We start from the raw sequence: 24,167 nt of genomic DNA, 5'->3' as shown, positions 1-24,167 counted from the left end.
CCTCCCCATGTAGATAAGTCCTTAGTTAAATGTGGAAAATTAATTTTTTTTAATGGCATCCTGATGGTAACACTCAGTTTATGGAAGTGTAATAAACTATGATTAAGTGTGTGTGTATAAAGGAAGGCTGGCCAGGGAAAGGCAATTTGATTTATTGTCAAATTGTGAAACAGTACAAGGTGCTTTTGTTTTATACTGAAGTAATTTTATGTATCAGAGTAAAATCTTTCTCTCATGGTTTTACTTGCTTAAGAGCATGTATGGCACATTTAATTTAACAGGAAGTCATCAAGATACTCATTTAATTTCCACAGATAAGAGCAGTCCCGATCCATGATGGCAGAGTGTTTTATCAGCACTGCTGACTTTCCTAAAAAGGGGCCCTGTACTGTGCCTGGCGTGGCTGTGTCACAGCAAAACAGGCTTGTGCTGAGGCAATGGGCAGAAGCATTCCTGATGCACCTCTTCCAGTCAGCCAGCTGACAGGAGCAAATATTAAACAGTTCAGCGTACTGAAGCGAAGCCACTTCTCAGTTGACCTCTGTGCCTCTATGCCATGACACTGCTTTCTGAGGCTGCAACTGCCTGCTGCTCCTGTTTTTGACAGAAGACTCCCCTGCCTCCTGCTGAGAAAGGTCAGGATCTGTTAGACACCCTGTGAAATGTCTGATACTCTATGCTAACCTGAGTGTGGGCTGCTTCTCCAGAAAGCTGATGTGGCTCATGTTTAATTTACATGTCCTACATCTGTATGGGAGTCTTAAGCATTCAGGTACTAAGCTCCTGCCACAGCTTTCTCCCAAACCAGTGTCATACCTTACTGAGATTTAAGATAACGGTGCTTTTAATATTGACTTGAATTTTTGAAGATTGACATGTGCTATTATGCTTTTACCACCCAAACCATCAAAATTTCCATCCTCTGCCCCTTTATCAGTTTGGCATCATCCCTTCCCCATGCATAAAATAAGCAATATGGTAACATTGTTCACAGGCAGGTCAGGAGCAGAGCTGTGTCTGTCCAGTGTTGGGGGAAATTGAAGTCAATTCCTTACTCCTTCTGGGCAGAGGAAGTGCAAAGGTGTACCATAAAACCTTGGGTATGGTCCTTCAGTAGCATTGAAAGTTTCAGTATGAGACCCTCTTGGTGATTTTGTACTGTTCATTTTCCAAAGCTTATCCTTTGTGTGGGCCACTCATTGTATGGGGTTCTTTTGATACTGCTTTTCCCAGCCCAAATTTGTACCAAATAAAATGGCATAATTTGTTGCTTCAGAGCAGTATTTGAGCAGGTGCCACAGATTTAGAAGCAGGAGTGTCTGAGGGTGGCCCACTGAGAACATCAGGAAAAAGAAGTTCGGTTTCTGCAACTTTTCAGTTCAAATGTTAAGGGAAGGATTTTCGTATGCTCCTCTTTGTGTTGGGTCTAAATTTGGTTGCCCAGCTACAGCACAAACTTTGGAACCCCAGCAGTAGCTACTATAACACAAAGAGATCAAGTTCAGAGGCCCAGCCATGCCAGCCCCGACAGGCACCGCTCCGTAGTGAAGGTGCGTGTGGGCAGTGGTGGCTCCTGCAGAGCCCAGCCATGGTGTCCTGGGGCTCTGGGGCTCCTGCTGAGCCCAGCCATGGTGCCCTGGGGCTCTGGGGCTCTTGCAGAGTCTGGCCATGGTGCCCTGGGGCTCTGGGACTCCTGCAGAGCCTGGCCATAGTGCCCTGGGGCTCCTGCAGAGCCCGGCCATGGTGCCCTGGGGCTCCGGGGCTCCTGCCGAGCCCGGCCATGGTGCTCCGGGGCTCCTGCCGAGCCCGGCCATGGTGCTCCGGGGCTCCTGCCGAGCCCGGCCATGGTGCTCTGGGGCTCCTGCAGAGCCCGGCCATGGTGCCCTAGGCTCCGGGCGCTCTGGGTGCATGGCCAGCGCCGCAGGGCGGATGGGAGGCAGCTCGTGGATACCTATATGACACCCTGGGTGACGCTTAGGAAGAAGGCGGTGGGTTATAGTTGCTCAAAGCGAAACAGAAGACCTCCTGGGGTCTGTCTGTTAAAAGGTGCCCCGTAGCCATTAGGCCGCAGCTTGTGGTACCTCTTGCAGGCCTAGGACCAACTGGGCACCATAACCCGGTTTTGGTTAACCTGCGCCCGCAGGGAGCGGGACCGGGGCCAGGGCCGGGCGGGGGCCGGGCCGGGCCTTCGTCAGCCGCCAACCCGGGGCCGGCAGCCGCCTCGCCCCTCCCCGGGGCCGGGCCGCTCCCTGCGACTGGGCGCTGGCGGCGCTGCGGGCAAGGCGAGAGGCGCGGCGGGCGGGCGGCAGCGGCTCCATGGCCAGCATGGCGTGCGAAGTGATGCCCCTGCAAAGGTACGTGTCCCACCGGGGTCTGGCCTCGCCTGGAAGCGGGGATGCCGCCCGGCACCCGGGCAGCGCAACAGGTCGGGTTCGGAGCGGGTCTGGGGGGTGTCTTTGCATTCCTCCTGCGGGGATGGGGACTCGATGTAGCTCCGCGAAATCCACACAGCCCTGCACTGTGGGGAGCCTGCCGCGGGGTGGGAGCTGCTGAGATGATTGTAGGGGTTTAGGGGCCATGCCCTCCGTGCCGGTCTCTGCGCCCGGGCTGTGCGCTGCCTCCTGCAGCGCGGGCAGTGCTGCGGTACCGGGGCGGGCCGGGCTCGGCCCTGCGCACACACACACACAGTTGTCAGCCCGCACCTGCCCAGCACCATGGGCGACAGGCTTGCTTTGCGGAGGAAAAGAGTTGTTTTGTTTCCCGGGTGCCGACACACACCTTCCCTCCAGCACCCTACCTGTGCTGGCATGTGCTCCCGGCATAGCATGGCAGGGACAGCTGCAGTCGGGCTTCTGAAATGGCAAGGCAGAGAGTCACTGTGGGGAGGGGTGTACACAGCCCTTTCACTGGCTCATTACATTTTGATTCTTTATTACTATTTCAGTTCTCAAAATTGAGTGGTCTTTACCTCCCCTAGCCATGTTCTAATGGGCTGTATATCAACCTTTCTGTAATCTACAAAACAGTAAATAAGAAATTTACGGTGCGATTTCAGCACTGTGGTGGTGCTGTTACGGCAGAAGCTGTGGAGCTGCTGCTTACTTGAACACAATAAAATAGTAAATGAAATTGCTGCTCAAACTGTTACTGTCCTGGTAAAGTGCAGGGTCCTCTGCAGATGTGGAGGAATTCTCTTTTGCAGTAATGCAGTCGTGGGGTTCCATGTTGATGACTGCAGAGAAACAGAAGTGTGGTTTGGATGTCTCCAAGGAGCAGTCATAGTGCATCGTTTATATTTGAAGGGCCAGTCTCACATAATATTTTTAGCCTTTTTGTGTTCCTGAGGATCTTTCTGCCCTAGCAGTGGTTGGAACAAGTGGTTGTTATTGTGCTCTTGATCTTCACCCCAAGGGAAGATAGATTAGACAGACTGGCTCTAATTAGACCCTTTGTTTTTGTTGTTGCAAGGACAAACTCTCTATCAGTTAGGGAATGCAGGCTGCACTTTAAAAATGAAGAATTTTTTCAAACTCCATCAAGCCTTGAGCATGGTACAGAATTGTTTGAGTTTTGCAGTTTAAAATTATTCATAAAATTCTGGTTCCTTTTCCATCTCCCTGATCTATTTTTAGGCTGTGTATACTGTACTTTAAGCACCTAATTATCTTCAGACCTAGTGGCAAAGTGGCAAACAAGCACTGATTGCTCGATCCCTTTACAGTGGTGTTCTCCAGGTTGCACCTTTAATTTCCTATTCTTCCCCCTCTAATGTTGTCTCCTCCCTTCTTAGTGCAGAGTTTTGCTGCAGAAGAGGGTCTTGATGGCTTTGAGCATTTTTTGTCAGCTTCAGGAAAAGTGGTGCCTCACAGTGGTTAGTTCCATCATGGGTAGCACTATGCTTGTTGTGGTTCCTGTGAGGTGGACTGGCTGATGTTGCTGTTCCAGCTGAGGGATGGACAAATTGCAGTGCACAGCTCCTGCTGTTGGGTTTAAATGAGATTAGTGCCACCCTTCAGGTGCTGTGACTTAGGGCACTTCCCAAACTAAAAGACTTCATCTTTTCCTCTCAAGAAAGGCAATGGGCTGCCAGCAATAATCACACTTGGTTCCCTTCCTGGGTAAGTGAACTCCCACCTGCCTTCTTCTGCAGGTGCCCTCCCTGCTCTGCACACTCCTTTCACCACAAGCTGGCCATGCTGTGCCTGCCATGGGAACCCTCCTGTGCTGGAGCTCTGCAGATGTGTCACTGGTGTGTAAAACCTGGGAGAGGGAGAACAGCTCTAAGAAGTTGTGATATGTAAATAGCATTTGTCAGTACAGTGGCAAACTATTGTATCTACCAAGGTATCTGTAAGCTGGGAGTCTGTCTCCCTGAAAATCATACAGTGTGCTTGCATAGAGCCATACATGCTATACAGTATCATTTTATTCTATATATAGATATCTGTGGAATGGCACCTGGTGGGTTACCGTGGCTGTAGTGAGGGAATGACAATGGGGATGTCAGGGTTATGTTTCATTGCATAGGAAGAGGTAGAGGGCCAAGTGTGTTGAACCTCCACTGCAATAGGGAGTACACTGCCCAAGCACTGTAGAAGGCATCAGTGCATGTCACAGTGGTTGAATTACTGATTTTCCAACAACATATCCACTAGTAATTGTCTCTTCTACTGGTGATAGTCTAACATCTTTTCTGAATAGCATTAGCTTACTTTAATATCTTGGATTTCTAGTTAAGAGCGTTACTAATGCTGATAGGACATGTTTTAATTCATCTATTCTAGCACAGATTTAACAACAGATTCAACAACAGCTGTGCAGAACTGAAGCCTGTGATCTGGCAACTGTATCTGCCAGTTTCTGTAGGAGATAAGAAAGGCAGGTACACACTCGGGCTTTGTGTGTGGTCAGTGGCCTCGTTGCTTTGTGCTTTGCTGAAACAAGTCAAGGTAGTGGAAGAGTGAAGCCATCACAAATATTTTTAGAAAGTGCATCTGATAGCAGTAGGGAATGTGCCTGATCAGTTTCTAACTTCTACAGCAGCACTTGTCAGCATGGGCTGTCTTGCAGTCATCATCAAGGTTGTTTGATTTACCTTACTGGTTGGTTTCCTAGACATCTTTCACAAATACCCAATGTTTTAGCCCAAGAACACCATTTGTATTTCGCCACGCTTTATTTTTCTTTCTTTTGAATGGTTGCTGTATTCTCTTTAACACATTAGTGAGCAGCTGTGTGTGTAAAGTTGTACTGTAAATAATAATGATCCTTTGGACTTTATAACTTTCTATCCAAGTTACTGAGGGTGCTTGACAAGCCCTAATGAAGTATGTTCTGGAATATGTATGTGAAGTATGCTCTCTGAGGGTGGGGAGAACTTGTATCTAATTTTTTCTTTGTTTACTCTGGGTTTGAATGTTTTTTCTTCTGATGGAAGACTGTAGAGAAATTCAAACCTGTGGTTCTCATCTTCCTCAAGTCTTAGCTTATTACAAAATTTTCCGTGAATTTTATGTGATTCTTTTGCCTTCGGAGCTCAGATTAGACCCACAGCTGGGTACCTTTTGTTACAGCTGTGACGTGGTGAGTGTAGGAGCCTGTGGAAACTCTTCCTGAGTACAACTGGAGGATAGGGGACTGTGACTAAAAGAGAAAATTGACATGGACATTTTCTGTGGTGTTTGCCTCTGGGGCATCCACTTGGTTAGGCAAGAAAATATGAATATGTGCCTAAAAACTGGGCTCTGAAATACCTTTGTTTGAAGTGTCCAAGCTTTTAACAAACAAACCTGAAACTGAAATCACTGGTTACCAAGTAACAGTTCTTCACCATTATAATGCAACAGGTAAGTTTGTGTTATGCAACTTTATACTGTTAAATTCTGAGAAGAGGTGAGACTTTGGCTGGTACATTCATTCCGCCTCTTTCTGACCCATTTTCTAGTTTTATCCTAGTGATGACTATTGCCAAACCACATGTAGAAGCGAAGACACTGCCCTGTCTTTCATAATAAGACCTAAGTAGTTTAAGAAGTAGAACAACAAAAGCAAGCTGTTTAACATTGACGTAATTTTATAAAAGATAAACATATTTGCAATCTAGGAGGATAGTAGGCAGAAAATAATTATACAAAATTATGCTGTCAGGAGTTCCAGGATGTTCAGATATGTTAATATAAATGGAAAATCAGCCTCTTGCTCACAATGGCATTTAATTAGCAACAAGTTCCACTTACTTCAGCTTACTGTGGGATAGTCTGTGCTCCCTGGTCCCTGATGTTGCTTTGAAGTGGGAGGAGGTGTGGAAAAAGGCTTCAGAGTATTATTTTTTCCTGTTCAGGTGATGTGTCTGAATCTAAGTGCCCCCTCACACACAGCCTGTGGATAATGCACTATTCTCATTATGTTTGGCTGTGCTCTATGTTAGTATTTCCTAGAATTAAAATCCTCCTACTCTAGGCTTGGGTTCTTGTGCCTTAATCTTGACTATGGCCAATAGGACAAGAAATAGTAAGTGCTCCTCAAATGTGACAGAGTGATTGTTGATACTCACCTCAGCTTCTCTCTGTGGAGTGATAATACAGGTATTTTGGGTGCCAGATAAAACAGGAAACAGAAGCTCCTGCATTTGGAAGGCTAGTGGGGAACTCTCCCTCCCTCCAAAGGTCTGTTTCTACAACCCTGCAGTTATGTTGCTGCACACTGTGATCTCACAGCCTTAAGATGTAATTTAGGTGAGAGATCTTCAGGAAAAACACTGCTGAAGAAAAAAGCTTTGGGGAAGATAGTGGGTTCCTTTGGAGACAAATATTTAAACCAATACCAGTCCACTCCCACCCAAGTTATTGGAGATATTTTGCAGAGTATGTGAGCTCAGAATAAAGAATCTGGGTTATCAGGCTCATATTTAGACATGTGGCTCATTTGCTGAGTAGCTTATTTAAGTTTCAGTGGTGTGCATGGTTAGGTATAAGCATAACTATTGTGAAGACTGAAGATAAATACCTGAAACAACATTATGGTTTTGTTTTATAGAAGTTACTCCTTTAGGGAAGATGGAAATGTTGCATGGAAATAACTCACAGAGGAATAGCTGTTAAGCATTTGTTTCTTAAGCAGTGCATATGGGGGGTTGCTCCCTGCCCTGCAGTTTAGGTGTATAGAGGAAGGGTGGTATTGCTCAACAATTGACTTGAATGTTGACCATTGTATCATCACTGTGTTGTGTTAGGTTAAATTTAGTTACTCTTGCATCAAGGATGGTATTATTCTTTTGCAAATTTGCAGATGAAAATACCAGGCAACATAAGCAGTTCCTTCAAATAAATCCTTCAAAGCAAACTTACTGGTATTTCTCATTTTCAAAAACATTGCCTTTTACCCACTGCTGCAAAGCACAAGCTATGACTATATTGCTCTACTGAGAAAATAAGTATGCAATAAATCTTCATGAACAGTTTCAGTCTTGCATTTTTTGCAAGATTGAAATAACTTTTATAGGGAAATGACTTAGGGGGGTGAAGAAGTGCTGAAAAATTTGTGAATAAGACGAGACATTCAGCCAAAATCACTACTGTGGCCTGAAAATCGAGTTTTCCTTTAAGCTGTTTTTAGTGTTGTTAGTGTTGAATGTCAGAATAAGTAAATAAACAATATTGTTAAAATCCCCTGTAAATGCAAAAATTGAGTGTCTGTTAATCCAAGAAGGCACAGTGGTTCTAAATGACGAGATGAAAACCAGAGGAAGACTCAAGCTGAGGCTTCCTTCTCCTCCCCTCACAAACTTTTGATATCATTAGTAATTTGATGCCACTGAATTTTCAATGCCTTTTTCTTTGATTGATTAAAATTAAGCCACCATCCCCTTGCCTGGAAAAAGTATTCTCACCAAAAAAACAATTAATTTCTTTTGAAGTCCAGAATATCTGTGGTGGAATAGAAAGCCATTTGCTTATCTAACTTTGGAGGTCGGAACAAATAGAGCCCATGGCAAGGCATTAGGAAAACATGACCTTGGCTGAGCAGCAGGACCCTGACAGTCTCTAGACCCTTCATTCCTGGTGCAAAATGTTGACACTTCAGTCAAAGTGCATTTCATAATTGTGGAAAAAATCAAACTAACAAAAAAAAAACCCAAAACAACCTCCCTCCAAAAATGTCCCATTTATCTTTTGAAAAAAGATATGAAGTCGGAAAGCAGCAGATGTGGAGTAGGAAAGCAGTAGATTTGCAGTGGAGGCTCCAGTGCCAGAAAGCCAAGACATAACTTCTGATAATTAACTGCAAATAAAACAAGGAGGAAGGACCCTGAGCCACCCTCTGACTTGAGGTGAGAGCTCTGTCCAGTGAGGAGAGGGCTGAGACAGGGGTGCCCCCTATGTGTGTAAATAAATCAGGAACTTTTTGTCTAAATGGGTGTTCTACAATAGGCTCAGCAGCTCCCTTATTCTTCCTGAAGGGCAAGATGTTTTAATGATTGGACTTGATGATCTCAGGGGTCTTTTTCACCCTCAGCAATTCTGTGGTTCTATGACACCATCAGAAAAAAAACCCCCATCATTGCGTAGTAAAGAACATGAGGGGTGAACAGTTGCCTGTAACATTCCTGCAGCAAAAGGGGGAGGCAATAAAAAGGTAACTGCCCTCCTGTGATGGAAATTTATCATTTAACATTTAGACTTCACCCAGACTTTCCTATTTCCTTTTTCAGAGGCAGAAAGGATGAGTTGTGTAAATTCTATAAAATACACGTGCCTGAAAATCCCAAGATGTCCTAAACTAATTAGCGACCTTCCAGTGTGACAAACTTTTTTGTTAGCACAGTGGAGGTCACAAACATTACCATATTACTTCTTTAGCTGTGAAATAAACAGAACTTTTTGTTTTGGTTTGGCTGGTATTTGTTTTGGTTTTTAGCAAGAAGTCATCAGTTAGGTAATCTCCCCAAGTAGTTCATTGAAGCAGTAATTTCTGCTTAATCCTTTATTTTAGGGGAGCTATTTATGTGACTAAAAAACAGCGACTGGTGTATTTTGTACTCTCCTGCTTGACCAGTTAATCAGTGATAGTTAAATAAATAATGGTTCTTTTAAAGTTATTTCATCCTTTCAGTGCCTTCTCATCATAAAACATGTGTAAAGCTGGACAAAACTTTGAGGATATATAAAACAAAACCCCCCAAAACTTAATTTACTGCTAAACCTGTTTGTCAAATGGATAAATTCTTTGCTGGGCAAGGTAGAAATTTAAACTAAGAACTACTCATTGAATGACTTTCCCCCTCCACACTGCAGGCATCTGACTTGGTTTGCCAGGTCAGTGTGCCAGGTGTTAAGCTTTTCTTTTTCTGGAAGAGTTATATATCGGTTTAACCAAAGAGGAATCGTGCAGCCCCAGTACAGTGCAGTTAAATGTTAAACATACCTGAGTGACTTCTAGCATTTCCTTCTGAAAGGATACATGGTAGAAAGGGCTTCCGAGCAATACCAATAAGCTCTTCAGTACAACCTGCTTTAAAAACAAGTAAGCAGTTGTTTTTCAGTCAGCATAGTGTGGGTTAAAGTTATGGAGTGTCCTGTGTGGAAGGTTTTTAACAAATTTCTAGCCTATTTATTGTGTAAGATCAACTGATGATCTTTTGTGATTCTCATCTTGTACATATTTGTGTGCTTGCTTGTCACTTCTCTGTCGGAAGCCGTGTGGTTAGTTACACACAGGTTTAAAACCTCTTGCACACAGTTTCCATTCCTTTCACTTGTTGTAGTTTGGGATTATTATGTAAATTCTCTCCCCTGCCACTTAACTGCCCAGGCCAGCGGTTAACAAAAGAAGCAGTTAACTGTGATCGCTGGGGTGGGGGCAGGTTTGTCTCTTTTGGTTTTTTTTTGGATATTCTCCTCAGTCTTGGCTCGGCGGAACGGGGGAGTGGGGGCTCCAAGGAGGCAGGCTGCCCTGCTGGTTACTGCTGGGGTTTTCCCTGGCTGTCTTGCCGCTGCCTACTTCGGACGGCTGTTTTCCTGCCGTGCTGCTGCCTGCCTTGGATTTGCTGCTGGTTGCTCGTACCTTTCTGCTTCTTGGACGGGGAACACAGGGGGAAGAGACTGAGTCCATCTGAAAGCCCACTGCTCGTCTGTTTCGCTGGAGAGGGACTGAAACTCACTCTGCAGCCAGCCGGGTTGTGACAAGGACACTTAAGTATAACCTTTTCTCCCGGAGGAAAACCTGCTGGGTTTTGTTGTTGTTTTTTTTTTCTCTCTTATGGTGTTGGGGAAGTGGGTTGCACTAGTCTGTTTACATATATATATATATATATATAGCAGTTATCCTTCTTGTATTAAAATTCCTTTTCTTAAATTTGATAAAGAGTGGTGTGATTATTGTGGAGGAGGCCCCTCCCCTGCTTGTGGGTAAAACATTTTGGTTTTTCCCCTCAAACCGAGACATCACTAAACCAATCTGTGTTTCTGTGTATAATATAGGCATATTAGTGTATTACCTTCCAATGGGATAATTTGTTATTTCATGAAGTATTCTATTCAAAACAGAATCTTTGTGTGCTAAGTAATTGAAGTACAGTTTGGTAGTCTCACATCTGATTTGAGGAATTATGAATTGTGTGGAATAGTTGATTTAAATCTCTTTGCACTTTAGACAGCTCATGTCTTCCAGCTTGCACAGATGAGTTGGCTAAGGTGCATGAAGTTAGGGAAAGATGTTTGGGATGTGTTATCTGTAGTGGTTTAGGAGGGAAATGGCTTTACTCAGATGCAAGAGATTTTTTTAAAGTCAGAAGTTGTTTATGGTTTTCTCAAAAGTCTGGATTTCATACTAGTTAGGTTGGAGGTCTATCCCAGATTCCGCTCCTGATCAGTGCTCCATGTGTAAAATTACAAACCACCACTGAGTAAGAGAAGTTATGTGCAACTACAGTTGTTACCAACTGTATGAAATCTTGAGACATGATGATCTAAATGAAACTGATATTTGGGTTCTGACTTCTGTAAGAGCTGCTTTGTCAGCCATTCCCTGCTAATGTTTTTTAATTATTTTTCTCCTCAGTTACTTTATATGGATGAATATTGGAGTTTTTTTCTTTTTTTGTAAGGATATAAAACTTGTTTGAATTTACAGAGCAGCAGTTGTACTTGCTGTGGAAGAAAAGGAAGGAAATGCAGGAAGTTTCAAAGTTCCTGCTCATTACTGCATTTCCATCTGATCTATCAAAGCAAATATTGGGAGCATGAATGTAAAAAAGTTATTTAGACTCTTTCAGTATCATTGTTCTTCAGTGACTTGGAAAGTAAGTACAAACTCTGAGATAAGGAAGAGGTTTGCTAATGGAAGAGAAATCATGTTTGGTTTGGCTTCGATGACTGACACTTGTACAATAAAGCACCATTTGGTGCTGTCATTTGAAGCTGCATTTATGCACAGGAATCTTGATGATGCTGTGAACTTTCCTCTATGTGAGAAAACATTTTTCATGTTTTCTGGGACTTGTTTGCATTGAGATTGTAAGTACAGCTACTAATGCAATGAACTGAACATAGCAAAAAACTTCACCAGCAGCTTTGTGAATTTAACATAGCTTCTTTACACTTACAAAAAGCTTGATAAGGTGAAAGCATGCATGCAGGCTGGGAGACTGCTTGCCATGAGGGGAGGGAGCCTGTACTTGCAGAGGTTCTTACCTGTGCCTTTGTTGTAGGTAGTCTTCTGGGAAGGGCAATAATAGGTACTTTCACGGTTCCATCAACATTTTCTAGGCAGTCCTAAAGCCATAGCAGTTTCTCACAAAGACTCTTCAGGTGATGTTCCCCTCAGTTCACAGGTGGGCACTGTGAACCTGCTCTGCACTGCTCTGTGTGCTGGCCAGCTCTGGGAGCAGCAGCAGCATTCGGTGCTCCTGCAGCAGCAGCGGAGTGCTGCTTGCTCAGATACTGAAGACAGACTTACTGAAGTGGCTGCAAAGTTTCCAGTAGCAGCTGTACTCCCAAACTTCCTGGGGAGCTGCTGAAAACTGTCCAGTCACTGTTGTGTTACAGAGGTGATGAAGCTTTGGCAGATGACGTTGTTTTGGGAAGCAGTTTCTTTTCCTCCTGGTCCGTGGTATCTGGTGTTGTCCTTCCATCAGTATTTCAGATTTCCTGTGTGCCATGCTGGAAGGCCTTTTCTGTAGATGTCTATGAATCTCTCAATATTCTAGTGAGGGGGGGTGAAATGATGCAGTGTTAAACCCCTGTGATATTTTTTTTTGAAACACTGACTTGCTTATCTATCTGTCTGTCGGCCTTGCTGGTCTTTCTGATTCCCTTACATCCTGCCTTCTCCCTCATGCTCTTGCCCCCTTCTCCCCTCTCCAGATGTATTTGGCATTCATATTTGTGGATGGGTTATAACGTTAGCTGGGTTGGAAATAAGCCACAGTGAAATGTGCCTCTGGCTCTCTGCAGCATGAGGGCAGGGTGCTTACCTGGCTGCAGGCCAAGTCTCAGCTCATCTTGCTGAGGGAGCTTCATGCTGGTTCCACTGGAAGCTGCAAAAGCTACCTGTGAGTACTTGATCTCCTAGCTGGAAATCCCACAGAGATGTTCCCTTCCCCTATATCCAGTGCTTAGACCAGCTTTTATAAACCAATAAAGATAATCCTTCAAAATTCAAGAGATAAGGGGCTCGGGCTACTTTTTCAAAAATTGTTCAAACTTGATCTACTGCAGCTCCCTATTGAAGTTGATCATGGTGATGGGGCAATCAGAGCCCTCAGGTGACTTGAGTTTGAAGCTGAGCTCATCTCACCTAGAGCATTCTCCTGTCTTCTCTCTCGTTTTCCAGACAAGCTCAACCGCAGTGGATGTCCCCACAATGTGGCAGTACCCCAGGCAGTACCCCTGTGCCTAAGGAAGGACCTGTGCATATTGCTGAGTGCTGGCACAGTCCCAGGCTGCTGGAAGAGCAGGAAGGCAGTAGGGAAGTGCTTTCCAGCACCTGTGGGATTTTATACTTTCTGCTTTTGTTTAAAGTAATTTATGCAGCTTCTCATCTTTTCTGCCTGTGCCAAACTTGCTGTGCTCTTCTCTGAACCCAGTGGCATTTCCTGAATGCTTGGAGGAAGGCAGGTGTCCTGCTCTGTAGAGTTAGAAGTCTTGAATACCCTGCAAAGCTGACCATTTCTCTGTTTGGAATGACCAGGGGAAATTTGTTTGACCCCCCTTCTTACAGTGGCATGTTGTTAAATTGGTTTAAGCCATCAGTCTACCACACCTTTAAGCCACAGTGTCCCAGCAGCTCCTTCTTAGGCTTGTGCCAGCACAGGCAGGGTGAGCTGGATCAGGGCTGGTCAGCCACATGCCGGATTGTTAGTTATGTTTGGGCTAGGCCAGCTGACAACTAAAACACCATTTTGTCAGGGTTGCTCTACGGCAGCCAATGGCAGCTTCTAATCACAAGCCTGCAGAAATTTTGGCATAGTCAAATAAGCTTTCCACAGGAGTGATAAAACTGGGAAATTTGTAGCCCCGTGCATACACCCATGGCCATTTCTACAGTAACTCAAGATGTTTTTTTCTAAAATTTGGCTTTAATAGTCAGATTGTTTAATTCTGGAACAGCAGACATCGAAGGGCTCTCTGGGTTTTACTGTCAAAAAATGCTTTTTTGTTGCTATGGGAATAGTCCTTGTAGTGTTGCAGAGTCAGAATGACTCTTGGCTGTCTAGCGGGAGGTCTGGTAGACCACATTTGTGGACACTGAGAAATGAGTTGGATTGTCAGGATTTAAGGACTGTAACTTAAATTTTTCTTCCATGCATAAAACCAGAAGACAAAGTAGACATAAGTGTTACCTCTGTAACAGGTTTCACTTTTGTTATCTCTGCTCATTAAGAGTATCTTGAACTGCAGTACAAGATAGAACTGCATGCTAACCTTAAAAATTATGTTTTCTTTTTAGCTCCCAAGAGGATGAGCGGCCTATGTCACCCTTCTATGTGAGGTATTTACTCATTTGTTTTAATTTATTTTTTCCATGTGGGGTTGACTTGTTACTGGAATTAAATGTGGGGAGAGGTGCCAGGATTGCTGAACAGATTGTAATCAAAGTGAAGATTGATGTTACAGTTCTAATTATTGGTCATTAGTGAGATAAGTCTTTGGAGATACAAGCTCTGTTGCAATTCTCTTGTATTTACAGAAGAATTCCAGAGTTTAAACTCTTAATTAGAGGATGGGCTTGGGTTTCCTCTTTATTTTGGTTTGTTATGTAGCTTAGATACCTGTCCTGAGTAGTTTGTAATCTGCAAGCACAGGAGAGATTTTTGCCACAAGCCTTGAGGAACTGGCAGCATGTAGTGCTCAGAAAGAAGCCAGGAACCAGGGGGTGAGTCAGCAGCCCATACAGCAACTGCTGCTCTGCTGCAGCCCAGAAAAGCAGCAGAGTGCCTGGGTCCCCAGCAAGCCTCGCGGGAGGGAATGGTGCTCACGCTGCATTTGAACAAATTGCATTTCTTGTTTTGCCAACTGAAGGGCAAAGTCCCTGCTTTTAAAAATGGTCTTAATTCTGTTGACATCAGTGAAAGTTTGCTCTGCTTGCTTCAGTAGCAGGCTCAGTTCCAGTGCCTTCATTTATACTTAGTGGTAGAACAGGAGCCAGGGCAATTAACAGTGAAGAGCTGCAGAGGAGGAAGGGACGGATATTATAATTGGATTCTTTGATCTCTGCAGAGTTTAAACAAATATAAAGAAATCCCAGTGGTGCTTTTTGTGAGAGTGGTGATAATTAGAATTCTTACAGTGATCTTTGAAATTTGTTAATTCTCTTGTATGTATTCGTGTTTGTAGTTTGGGTTTTTTCTTAGAGAATTTTTCTGACATAAACTACAGAAAGAGTGCATTTAACACATGCTGTGCAGAAATGTAGGTTAGAGAACTGCTCATGGACTAGCCTGGTTACATGGTCTTGTCTGCCTTCCTGTGGATACACTATCATTCCCTGCAGTGCATTTGTGCAGATGTTGCCCATTCTGTGCCTCAGAAACTCCAGGCTGTCCAAGAAGGTTCTGCCTTTTTCATTGCGAGATCATTTTGTAGCTGCACACATATATTTCTCTGTCTTGGGTTTTCCCCGGTTTAACTCATCCTGTGTTTCCATTGAAAATGGTCCCCCTCTTTCTTTCTGGCTAAATGTGACCTTCAAATGATTTTAGGCTTTCATTGCATTTCCATCTGTCTTACTGTTTAAAACTGTCCTTCCTTTTTCCTGGTTTATGGAAAAATTATGCATGAAAGGGATTCTCTTCAGCTGACCTTGTCAAGATTGCGAAGGAGATGGGGAGCAAGGAGTGGACCTGAGGAAACTGGTATCAAAGCAGGACACTGATGGGAGAGAGATATCAAGCTTGAGCATTTTAAATAGAAGTGTGGGCATCAGGCAAAGTATTACCAGCTGGTTGAGGGAGGGGATTGTCCCACTCTGCTCTGTGCTCTTGTGGCCGCACCCTGAACATTGCCTGCAGTTTTGGACACTGAAATATAGGAAAGAGATTAAGCAATTAGAGTGTCCAAAGGAGGGCAGTGATAATGGTGAAGGGCCTTGAGGGGAAGCTGTGTGAGGTGCAGCTGAGGGCACTTGGTCTGTTCAGCCTGGAGAAGAGGAGACTGAGGAGAGACCTCACTGCAGTTACAACTTCCTCATGAGGGAAAGAGGAGGGGCAGGCACTGATCTCTTCGCTGTGACCAGTGACAGGACCCAAGGGAATGGCCTGAAGTTGTGTCGGGGGAGATTTAGGTTGGATGTTGGAAAAAGATTCTTCACCCAGAGGGTGGTTGGGCACTGGAACAGGTTCCCCAGGGAAGGGTCACAGCACCAAGCCTGACAGAGTTCAAGAAGCATTTGGATGATACTTGGGCACATGGTGTGACTCTTGGGAATGGGTGCAGGGCTAAGGGTTGGACTCAGATCCTTGTGGATCTCTTCCAACTTGGCATACTCTGTGAATCTGTGATATTAGGATGGGGAACAAAGAATGAGTGTGTCCACTGGAATGAAGTGATGGCTTTCCATGGGATCCTATCTTGCAAATAGAAAGGAAATAGTCAGGAATAAGAACATTGTTGGGAAGTAAAGGAATGCTAGTAGGAGCAGAGTGGGAGCAGCATACCTTGAGACATAAAGGCTTCATGCCAAGCTTGTGTCTTTTGTAACATTGCTGGGATACAGTTACTTGTAAATAAAGGGAACAGCTTGTAAGTGTTGGTTCTATTTATCACACATCAGAAATGTGTCCTCCTGCGGTCAGTTGCCACGTGCAGTTAATTTCGCAGGACAGCTGGTGCTGGCTGGACAATTCATACATAACAACTGAGAACTTGAGTGGGTGGCCACTTTTTTCTGTCCAACCTTGAATGTTCTAATTGCTGCTCCAGAGCTGTGCATGACATATGTAGGAATTGTGTTTCACACCATGGGTGAGGAAGGGGAGACTGTGTGCTTTAGCTGCCTGGTGGTCAAATCTATTTTTGTTGCTATCAGCCACATTTACATAGTTTGAAATACTGTTCAAGTAATCCTTGAAGTGAATCACAAATGTTTAGGTACAGAGTGGCCACTGCTGTGTTTATGCTGTAGATCCTTATAGATAATTACACAAGTTAAATAAGAACAAGAGCTCTTTAGCTTCCAAATACTGCACAATACTTGGCTTTAGCTAGACTGAAGGAGCATTGTGTCCCTGTGTCGTGGTTTAACCCTAGCCAGCAACCAGCCGCTTGCTCACTTTGCTACCAGAGGGATTGGGAAGAGAATTGGAATGGTAAAAGCTAGAAAATTTGTGGGTTGAGCCAAAGTTTAATAGGAAAAAGCCACGCACACAAGCAAAGCAAAACAAGGAATTCACAGCTTCCATGAGCAGGCAGGTGTTCAGCCATCCCTATGAGAGCAGGGCTCCATCACATGTAAGGGTTACTTGGGAAGACAAATGCCACCACTCCAAATGTCTCATCTTCCCCATCTTCCCCCACTGTATGTACACTGAGCATGATGTTGTAGAGTATGGAGCATCTCTTTGGTCAGTTTGGATCACCTGTCCTGGCTGTGTCTCCTGCCAGCCTCTCATGCACCCACCCCCAACTTGCCCTCCAGTGTGACAGCACAAACAGCAGAAAAGGCCTTGACTCTGTGTAAGCCCTGCTCACAATAGCAGAACCCATCTCTGTATTATCAACCCGGTGTTCAGCACAAATCCAAAACACCACCTCGTGTCAGACATGGTGAAGAAAATTAACTCTGCCCCAGCCAAAACCATCACAGTTTTGGTAGAATCAGCTGGCAATGATGTATCTCTGGTTGTTAGTTTTGACATTAAGGCAAATGCTGAAGGGCTTAACTTTTAAGTTGGATTTTTTTCTTTATGCATTGGGAAACTGAAGACCAAGTATAGAGTTTATACCACTACTGCTTGGTAAGGGAATAATCATTAATTAATAGTACAAGAGTAAGCAGTAAATGAGGCAAAATGTTACATAGATTTGTAAAGAGTGGGGACACCAGTACAGCAAAATTATTTTTTATAAGACTTTACAGAGAAAAGAAGAAAAGTAGTATACCTAATCTGTCTGATGTCAGCAAAATGTTTTATATCATGCCATTGGTATGGAAAATACAGACATTAGTACTAGAACTTAAAGATGGATAGGGAGGGGGTGAGCCCTCTAGAGGAAGGAGGTTGCTGTTGGAGCTCCTTAAATGTAATCGACTTTTTTCTTTATTAGCCTCTGGCATAATAGAATCAATCAGGTTTGTGAATTGACCTTTAGCAGAAATTTAGAACTGAATGGGTTGGGAGTGTCTTCTGAGAGAAAATATATCACAGATAGTGTGATTGATATATATGTATGTATAAACATAAGCATCAAATATAAGATATAGTATAAAAAATAATAAGGCCATTTAACTCAGAACTAGTAATGGAAATCTTTAACGTGAAAGGGTAGTGCCTCACATTTGGAAGTGCCAAGGAAGAAAAGGACTTGGACATACTTGTTCATGAAGGTATAGAAGGGAGTCATGGGATAAAAATATTCAAGTTGAAGTAATTGCATGACCATGGATATATAAAGGAGATATTCTCAGTATACTTTGAAGAAATACTGATACCCTTTTGCAAGAAACAGGTGAGACCTTACACAGTTTCCATAACTTGTGTTCCACTGCAGGCAGACCCTGTTATAAGATGGAGAAAAGATTGTGAAGGTCTCAGCTTAAGAAGTGAACCAAATACACATATTCCCACTGAGTTTCAGACAGAGGAGAGGATTGTTTGTGTTAAATAACAATACTGATGCATGAGGAAATCTGAACAAATAGTCTATAAATAAATTTTGGCAGAAAATACTAATTTTGTAGGTGTAGTTCTCTTTCGCTGTGCATTATAAGGATGAGGTTGGCTTGACTAATTTGAGAGATCTCATGTTTTAATCCATTCACTTACTGCTGATCAGGGATATCCTCTCCCTGTCATTAGTCCTTGGTTGGGTAATTTGTTGGTTCAATTGTGCTCAGTACCAGGCAAGGAGATTTTTACACTGTTGAAAGGAGAACCTTGCTGGGCAATTGATTGTTCCAGGGAGTCCTGCCTGAAGAGCGTTTACATTCCAGAATCTTTGTAACAAAACCTTGTGGTAAATGGAGTTAGGATTGTTAAAAAGTGCAAAGCACTGTTCGTTGTGTAATTCTGTGATGAGACCGTGAATGCCAGCTCTACTGAGTAATCAGTACAGAGGAACAGTCTGCAGTTTCAGGTAATGAAGCAGCACCTGGCAACAGCAATTCTCTGTAAGCACAATTCTCTGTGAGCACATATTCAATGAGTTTTTAGAAGACAGAGAATGCACAGACATGATTTGCGCTGGTGTCATATGCTTCACATTTGACGTTAGTCACGTAGGTGGTTTCAGAGGAGTTCCTGATGAGCACATCGTGAGATAAGCCACAGCGATATTACAGGGGAAAAAAACCCAAAGCTTTGTAGTGTGAAGCTTCCTTGTTAACTGAAATTGAGGTGAGAGCTGACATGACAAGCAATGCCAAAAATTAAATCAAATACCCATGAGTGCAGGGCAAGGCGTTGGACAGTTTTGCCTGGTTTACTGCTTCTTTTCCTACAAGTACTAGTATCCATCCTGTTGGCGTATTCAGTACAGCTGTTTCTCCTTTTAACAGTTGTTATTTGACACAACTCTTTATATAATGCGAGTCACGTGTTCTTAGCCTGTAAATTATTGGGTAAGATGTTTGTTATCAGGTCAGTTTCCTGAAGGAACTGAAAAAGTTTCTTCTAGATTTCACATCTGCTCAGAAATTTGTTTGGCCACATTCCAGCTGGGCATGTCTTCCTCCCTGGGACATGCTATGAGGTCCTAAGGCCCTCAGGAGTGCTGGGTCCCGTTACAAGTCTTGATCACATTGTGTGATACATGTTTGTGTCCTGCCTCAAGTCAGCACTGGGTGCCCCTGCTTGGGTGCAGCTGCCGTGCAGGTCTGAGGCTCCCTGAGGAGTATTTCCCTTCTCTGTAAGGGAATCTGCAGAGGCACAGCCATCCAAATTCATCATGTGGCCTGTATGAATCCCCTTCAGGGTTGTCTCTGCTCCATGCAGTAGGTGTCAGTGTGCATCCACAAAGGATGATCTCAGTGCAAGTGAAAAACATTAGGAATCCCAAACAGAGTTACTTTTAGTGGGGCTAGTTTTCTGCATGGTGAGATGGTCATGTCAAAAATAACCTACCACATTTAAAGGAAGGATAATTTGATCTGAGCTTGTGGAAGTGTGAAGGTGCTGAGAAAATTCTGAAAGTATGTTCTCAGTGTGATGAGACAACGCAAAAACTAAGCACATCACTTTTATTTTTAATCTCATTATTTTCACATTTTATTTGAAAGTGAAGTAGTTGCCTTAAAATGGATCCCTCCTGAGTCTGCAGTATTGCAGGTCACAGTGTGGAGAGTAGAGAGTGTTTGGGCTATTTAAGTACATATGAAAAAGAATTTCTTAGGTCATGGGTTGAAATAATATATTCGTGAGGACTAAAGAAATTTCCCATCTGAAATGTCAAAGCTATTTAAAACTTCTCAACTTTGCTGGAATGGCAAAATGGTAAAACGTTTTTGCATTTATTGAGACTTTCTTACTGTTGTGCTCAGCTTTCAGAAAAGCAAAACAGGAAAAAAACCCCACCTTTTTTCCTGAATAAACAGTTGGATTGTAAATAAATCTCAGCCATGAATGACCTTAGTACCAGCTTGTAAGTATAGCTTATGATTTAGGCCATTAAGTATTGTCAGGAAATTATTAATTGATTTCATAAGTGAAAACGCAATCTGGGAAAATACTGTTCCAGTAAGTCAGTTTGCTCTATTTGATGTTTTTCTCTTTGCTCTTGTTACCTGGAAGCTAAGACATCAATAATGACCTGAATGAAAGAAATCAGGAGAGGGGACTTTGATATCCAGATTGGTTATTTGTCTGCTGTCAAAAGTTGCCCAGTGCAGACCAAACAAGGTGCAGGCATGGAATGAGATAATTCTCGCTCCAGTGCGCGTCTTTTAAACCTAGAGAGTACTTGTTGGAGGGGCAGCTGAGCTTTAATGTGCTTAGAGGTGATAGAAGGTACCACCTTCCCATACCTGAGGTTGAAACAGAATGGGAGAAGAGGCCATGCAGTGAGAGGTTACCTTATGTGTGAAGCAAGATGTTACGCAGAGCCAACAGAGAACCTCTGAAAGTGAGCAAAAGACTTGAGTAAGCAAGTTAGACAAGAGTAGGAAGTGCCAGAGGTCAGACTTCCTAAAAGGAAAAGCATGAGAGTCATAAGAAACCAGTTCATAAGTTTATAGCACTTTAAACAGCTGTGTGCATTGATGCAGGTTTTTGTTTGGCTTTCTGGAATTAAAAGTCCCCGGCACAGGGAAACTGTCCTGCTGCCTTCTGTCACTGGAGAAGAAACTAATTTCTATCAAAAGTCAGTGTTTCTCAGCATGCTCTACAGCAGCTGCATAATTAAATAAAGATAATCTAGCTGTGGAGCTGTGACCATACGTATCAGTGAAATGGAGCAGATGTGAGGAGAAAATAATTAACTGCAGCAGAACATGAGTTCTCATTGTCTGGATGATTTACTGAGCAAGGCAGCCCTTCCAAGGCAGCTGCCTGCACAGGAGGGCGTGCCAAGAGGGCTCTTCTAGGCAGAACTCGCATCGCTGGCTCCGTGAAGCATAAATCCAACAGCAGAGCAACTTTTGCCACCCAAGAAGTTTGGAAAACGCCGCAGGATACACCCATACACCCCGCCTGCCGGGTTGATCTTCTGGGCTGTGAAATCCTTACAGGGCAGTGTCTTTCCCTGAGTTTGCTAACGTGCTCACACACCTGATCTGTCCAGCAGCAGGCTCAAATTCTAAAAAACTCTATGTAACTCTGCCCTCCACCATTTGTTTTGGATGAGAACTTCCTTGGTGTAAGAAAGGTTGGTGGAGGGTAAGTAAAGCAATTTAGCAATGCATTTAAATTAAGCTTCAGAATGAAATAACCAGAAAAGTTACCAATTGTGGCATTGAAAGTGGTGTATCTAGCAAAACTCTGATTTAAAAACCTCTGTCTTATTTGGGGGGGGTGGGGGGTAATGGAAGAGCATTAAAATATCACAGAATTAGAATAAACTTGGATTCCAGTGTACAAGGACGAAGTATTGAGAAGGGAAATATAGTAAAATCAGAATGTCAGAGCTTCATTTTGTAGTCATCCGCTCAGCTGACATGGAACTCTGTGCATACCTCCTGGTTATTTGTCAGTAGCTTGAAAAATCACCATATTACTGTCTTTCCTGTAAAATCTGTGTTGTCTGAGTAGGGCTTTTCTAGAAAGCACAAAGTAATTGTTACACAGATATGCCTCATTGTAAATTTGTCAGGTTAAAGTACTTAAAGTTGAATTAGTGGTAGTAAAGCATACAGGTAACTGTGAATTAGACAACTACAGAATGTATTGGAGTGTTACAAAAATTTTTATAGTTAGATAAACCTATATCCTAGGGGTGTTAAAAAAAACAAACAACAGAATCCAAACAATCCTTTCTGCCTTTTCCTCATACCACTTTCTTGATATGAAAACAGAGAAAAAAGGTGTGATGAGACTCCCACTCATTTTGGATGACAATAAATAATATTATATTATGTAAATATTATAGAAAATTAATCCAATGTTAGCCTACTCCCACACATGTATGAGCAGAAGTCAGCACATGAACTTTACCTTACAATGTGGTTTATCTGACCGCACTAGCACCTTACTTGCTAATTCATCTCCCGTGGGAGGCCAGGTCTTAAAAATAGTTTTGGGCTGGGAACAGGCCAAATAGTTTCTGTAAGTGAATAGGAAAGCAAGTAGAGAAACGTGCTCTTCAGATTGCCAAGCCATTCAATAGTTAATAGTTAAGATGTTAGATGTGGGAACAGAGGTATCTTGCCAATTTTTTGTTTCCTATATGCAGATTGCATGTCTATAATAATACCTACAGTAATACTTGTTTGTCTTCTATGCATGAAATCACTTGAATGGCACAGCTGCTTGAGTGCTCTACAGGTCATGTGGGGTATACTGGCAAGTCTGTGACTGCTTTCCTGGTGTGCCACCACTGCAGAGACCTGTGCCTGCCCTGGAGAGGTGCACTGAGGGAAGCTGGGACTGGAAGTGTATGGTTAGGGCACACTGCTTAACCCTCACGCAGGTGAACACGCTGGCTAAGCCTAAGGAAGCTGAAACAGATTGCAAGTCTAATTTGCAGCTGAGTGTTGTGGGGTTTGTAATTCACTGCAGGAGTCGGGCTGTTTTGTTGATAGTTGTAGTGACTCCTTATTTAGCCTCCTCATCATCTGTTGCCGGCCACAGGATGGTTATCTGAGAGCGCTGCAGCTTCTGGGATAGCTGTAGCCCCATACAGTGAAGTGCAGAGTGAGGGAAGCAGAGAGGAAACCTTTGGGTAGCCAAGGGAAGTCAGCTGTTGATGGTTCTGCACTGGAAAGGATTGAGAGGAAGTGGTAAAGACTGAAAGCAATGAATGGCTATTTTGGCAGGAAGTACATTTTGTATCTTTCATGGCTCATACCCTGACTATGGTGTCGTTTTATTGAGATATATCAGTCAGTTGTACTGCTAATTCCCCTGCTGATACGGTATAATTTGAAATGAAACCCCTAGGCCTGTAGCTTATTTGACTTAACAGACGTCACGGAAGGGATGAATAGGCAAAAAGTCACCTTATCTGAAAAAATGAGTCAGCATGGGGGGGGGAAAGGGGTGGGATGGGACTCAGCTTGGCAGAAGGGGGAAAGCAATAACAGCTGTGCCAGGTGACAGGTCAGCTTGTTCAGAAGGACTTTAAGCAGCAAGCAGTGACTCCATTTGACTACATTTGTGTTGGTCAGGCTCAGAAGCAGCCTTAGGTTAAAGGGAAAGAAGAGAGCATAGATTTTATTTTTTAAAATGTGAAACAAAGAACATGAAACCAGAGAGAAGTATTAAGTCTATACATTTTCAAGTCAGTGTCAAAAGGCAAGGATTTTTGTGATGCAGCTAAAACAATTGGCAGCAACAGAAAGCTCAGAAGAAAGCAAAAAAATCTGCAATTTGTTGAGGTTGAAATACTTTGTTAGACCTTGACCTACTACATAAGAATGACAGGAAAGTAATTCTTGAGAATATTGACATTGTCAAAATGTGTCATGTCACAATGGAATGAAAATTCCTTAAGGGCAAAACTTGTGGCAGGCAATTGTTGAGACAGCTCAGATCTTTAAATCTTAGGCTACAAAGAACAAGAATTTTAAGACCTTACAGTGATGATGGGATCTAACTTTCTTCTCTTTTTTCTTCAGTGCCCATGTATCACAAGTCAATAGCAACATTCCAGCTGCAGGAGAGTAAGTGTCTCTTTAAAATTTTGTGGCTACCTTTCTTGCCTATTGGTGCTTTTTAAAGTATTGCTGGTTATTCTTTCATTTCTCTTCAAGGGTTGTTCTTATATAAACAAAAAAAGAGCTAGTGTTTCCCAAAGCGAATCATCTGCAATGATAATAAATCACTTCCTTCTGGAAAATTCCCAGGCCCTTGGTTCTTTGCT

At 43.2% G+C, this 24,167-nt stretch overlaps 1 protein-coding gene across 9 annotated transcripts in view; it reads left to right on the top strand.

Annotated features, from left to right (window-relative positions):
* The window catches only part of FAM13A (family with sequence similarity 13 member A), a 146,857-nt gene that overhangs the window by 83,324 nt on the left and 39,366 nt on the right, over nt 1-24,167 (top strand). For 7 of the 9 annotated variants that reach the window (XM_071555835.1, XM_071555837.1, XM_071555836.1 and 4 more), the window contains 2 exons: nt 13,948-13,989; nt 23,923-23,967. In XM_071555835.1, the coding sequence (XP_071411936.1) occupies nt 13,948-13,989; nt 23,923-23,967 (87 nt within the window). Of the gene's footprint in view, nt 1-616; nt 636-2,241; nt 2,355-13,947; nt 13,990-23,922; nt 23,968-24,167 lie in introns of those variants that run through there. The other 2 variants (XM_071555841.1, XM_071555840.1) reach the window with 2 other exon arrangements.

Source organism: Pithys albifrons, chromosome 5 (genome assembly GCF_047495875.1).
Source record: "Pithys albifrons albifrons isolate INPA30051 chromosome 5, PitAlb_v1, whole genome shotgun sequence".
Classification (NCBI taxonomy): Eukaryota; Metazoa; Chordata; class Aves; order Passeriformes; family Thamnophilidae; genus Pithys; species Pithys albifrons.
The sequence above is the reverse complement of the archived record's forward strand: the minus strand, read 5'-3'. Positions and strand labels throughout refer to the sequence as shown.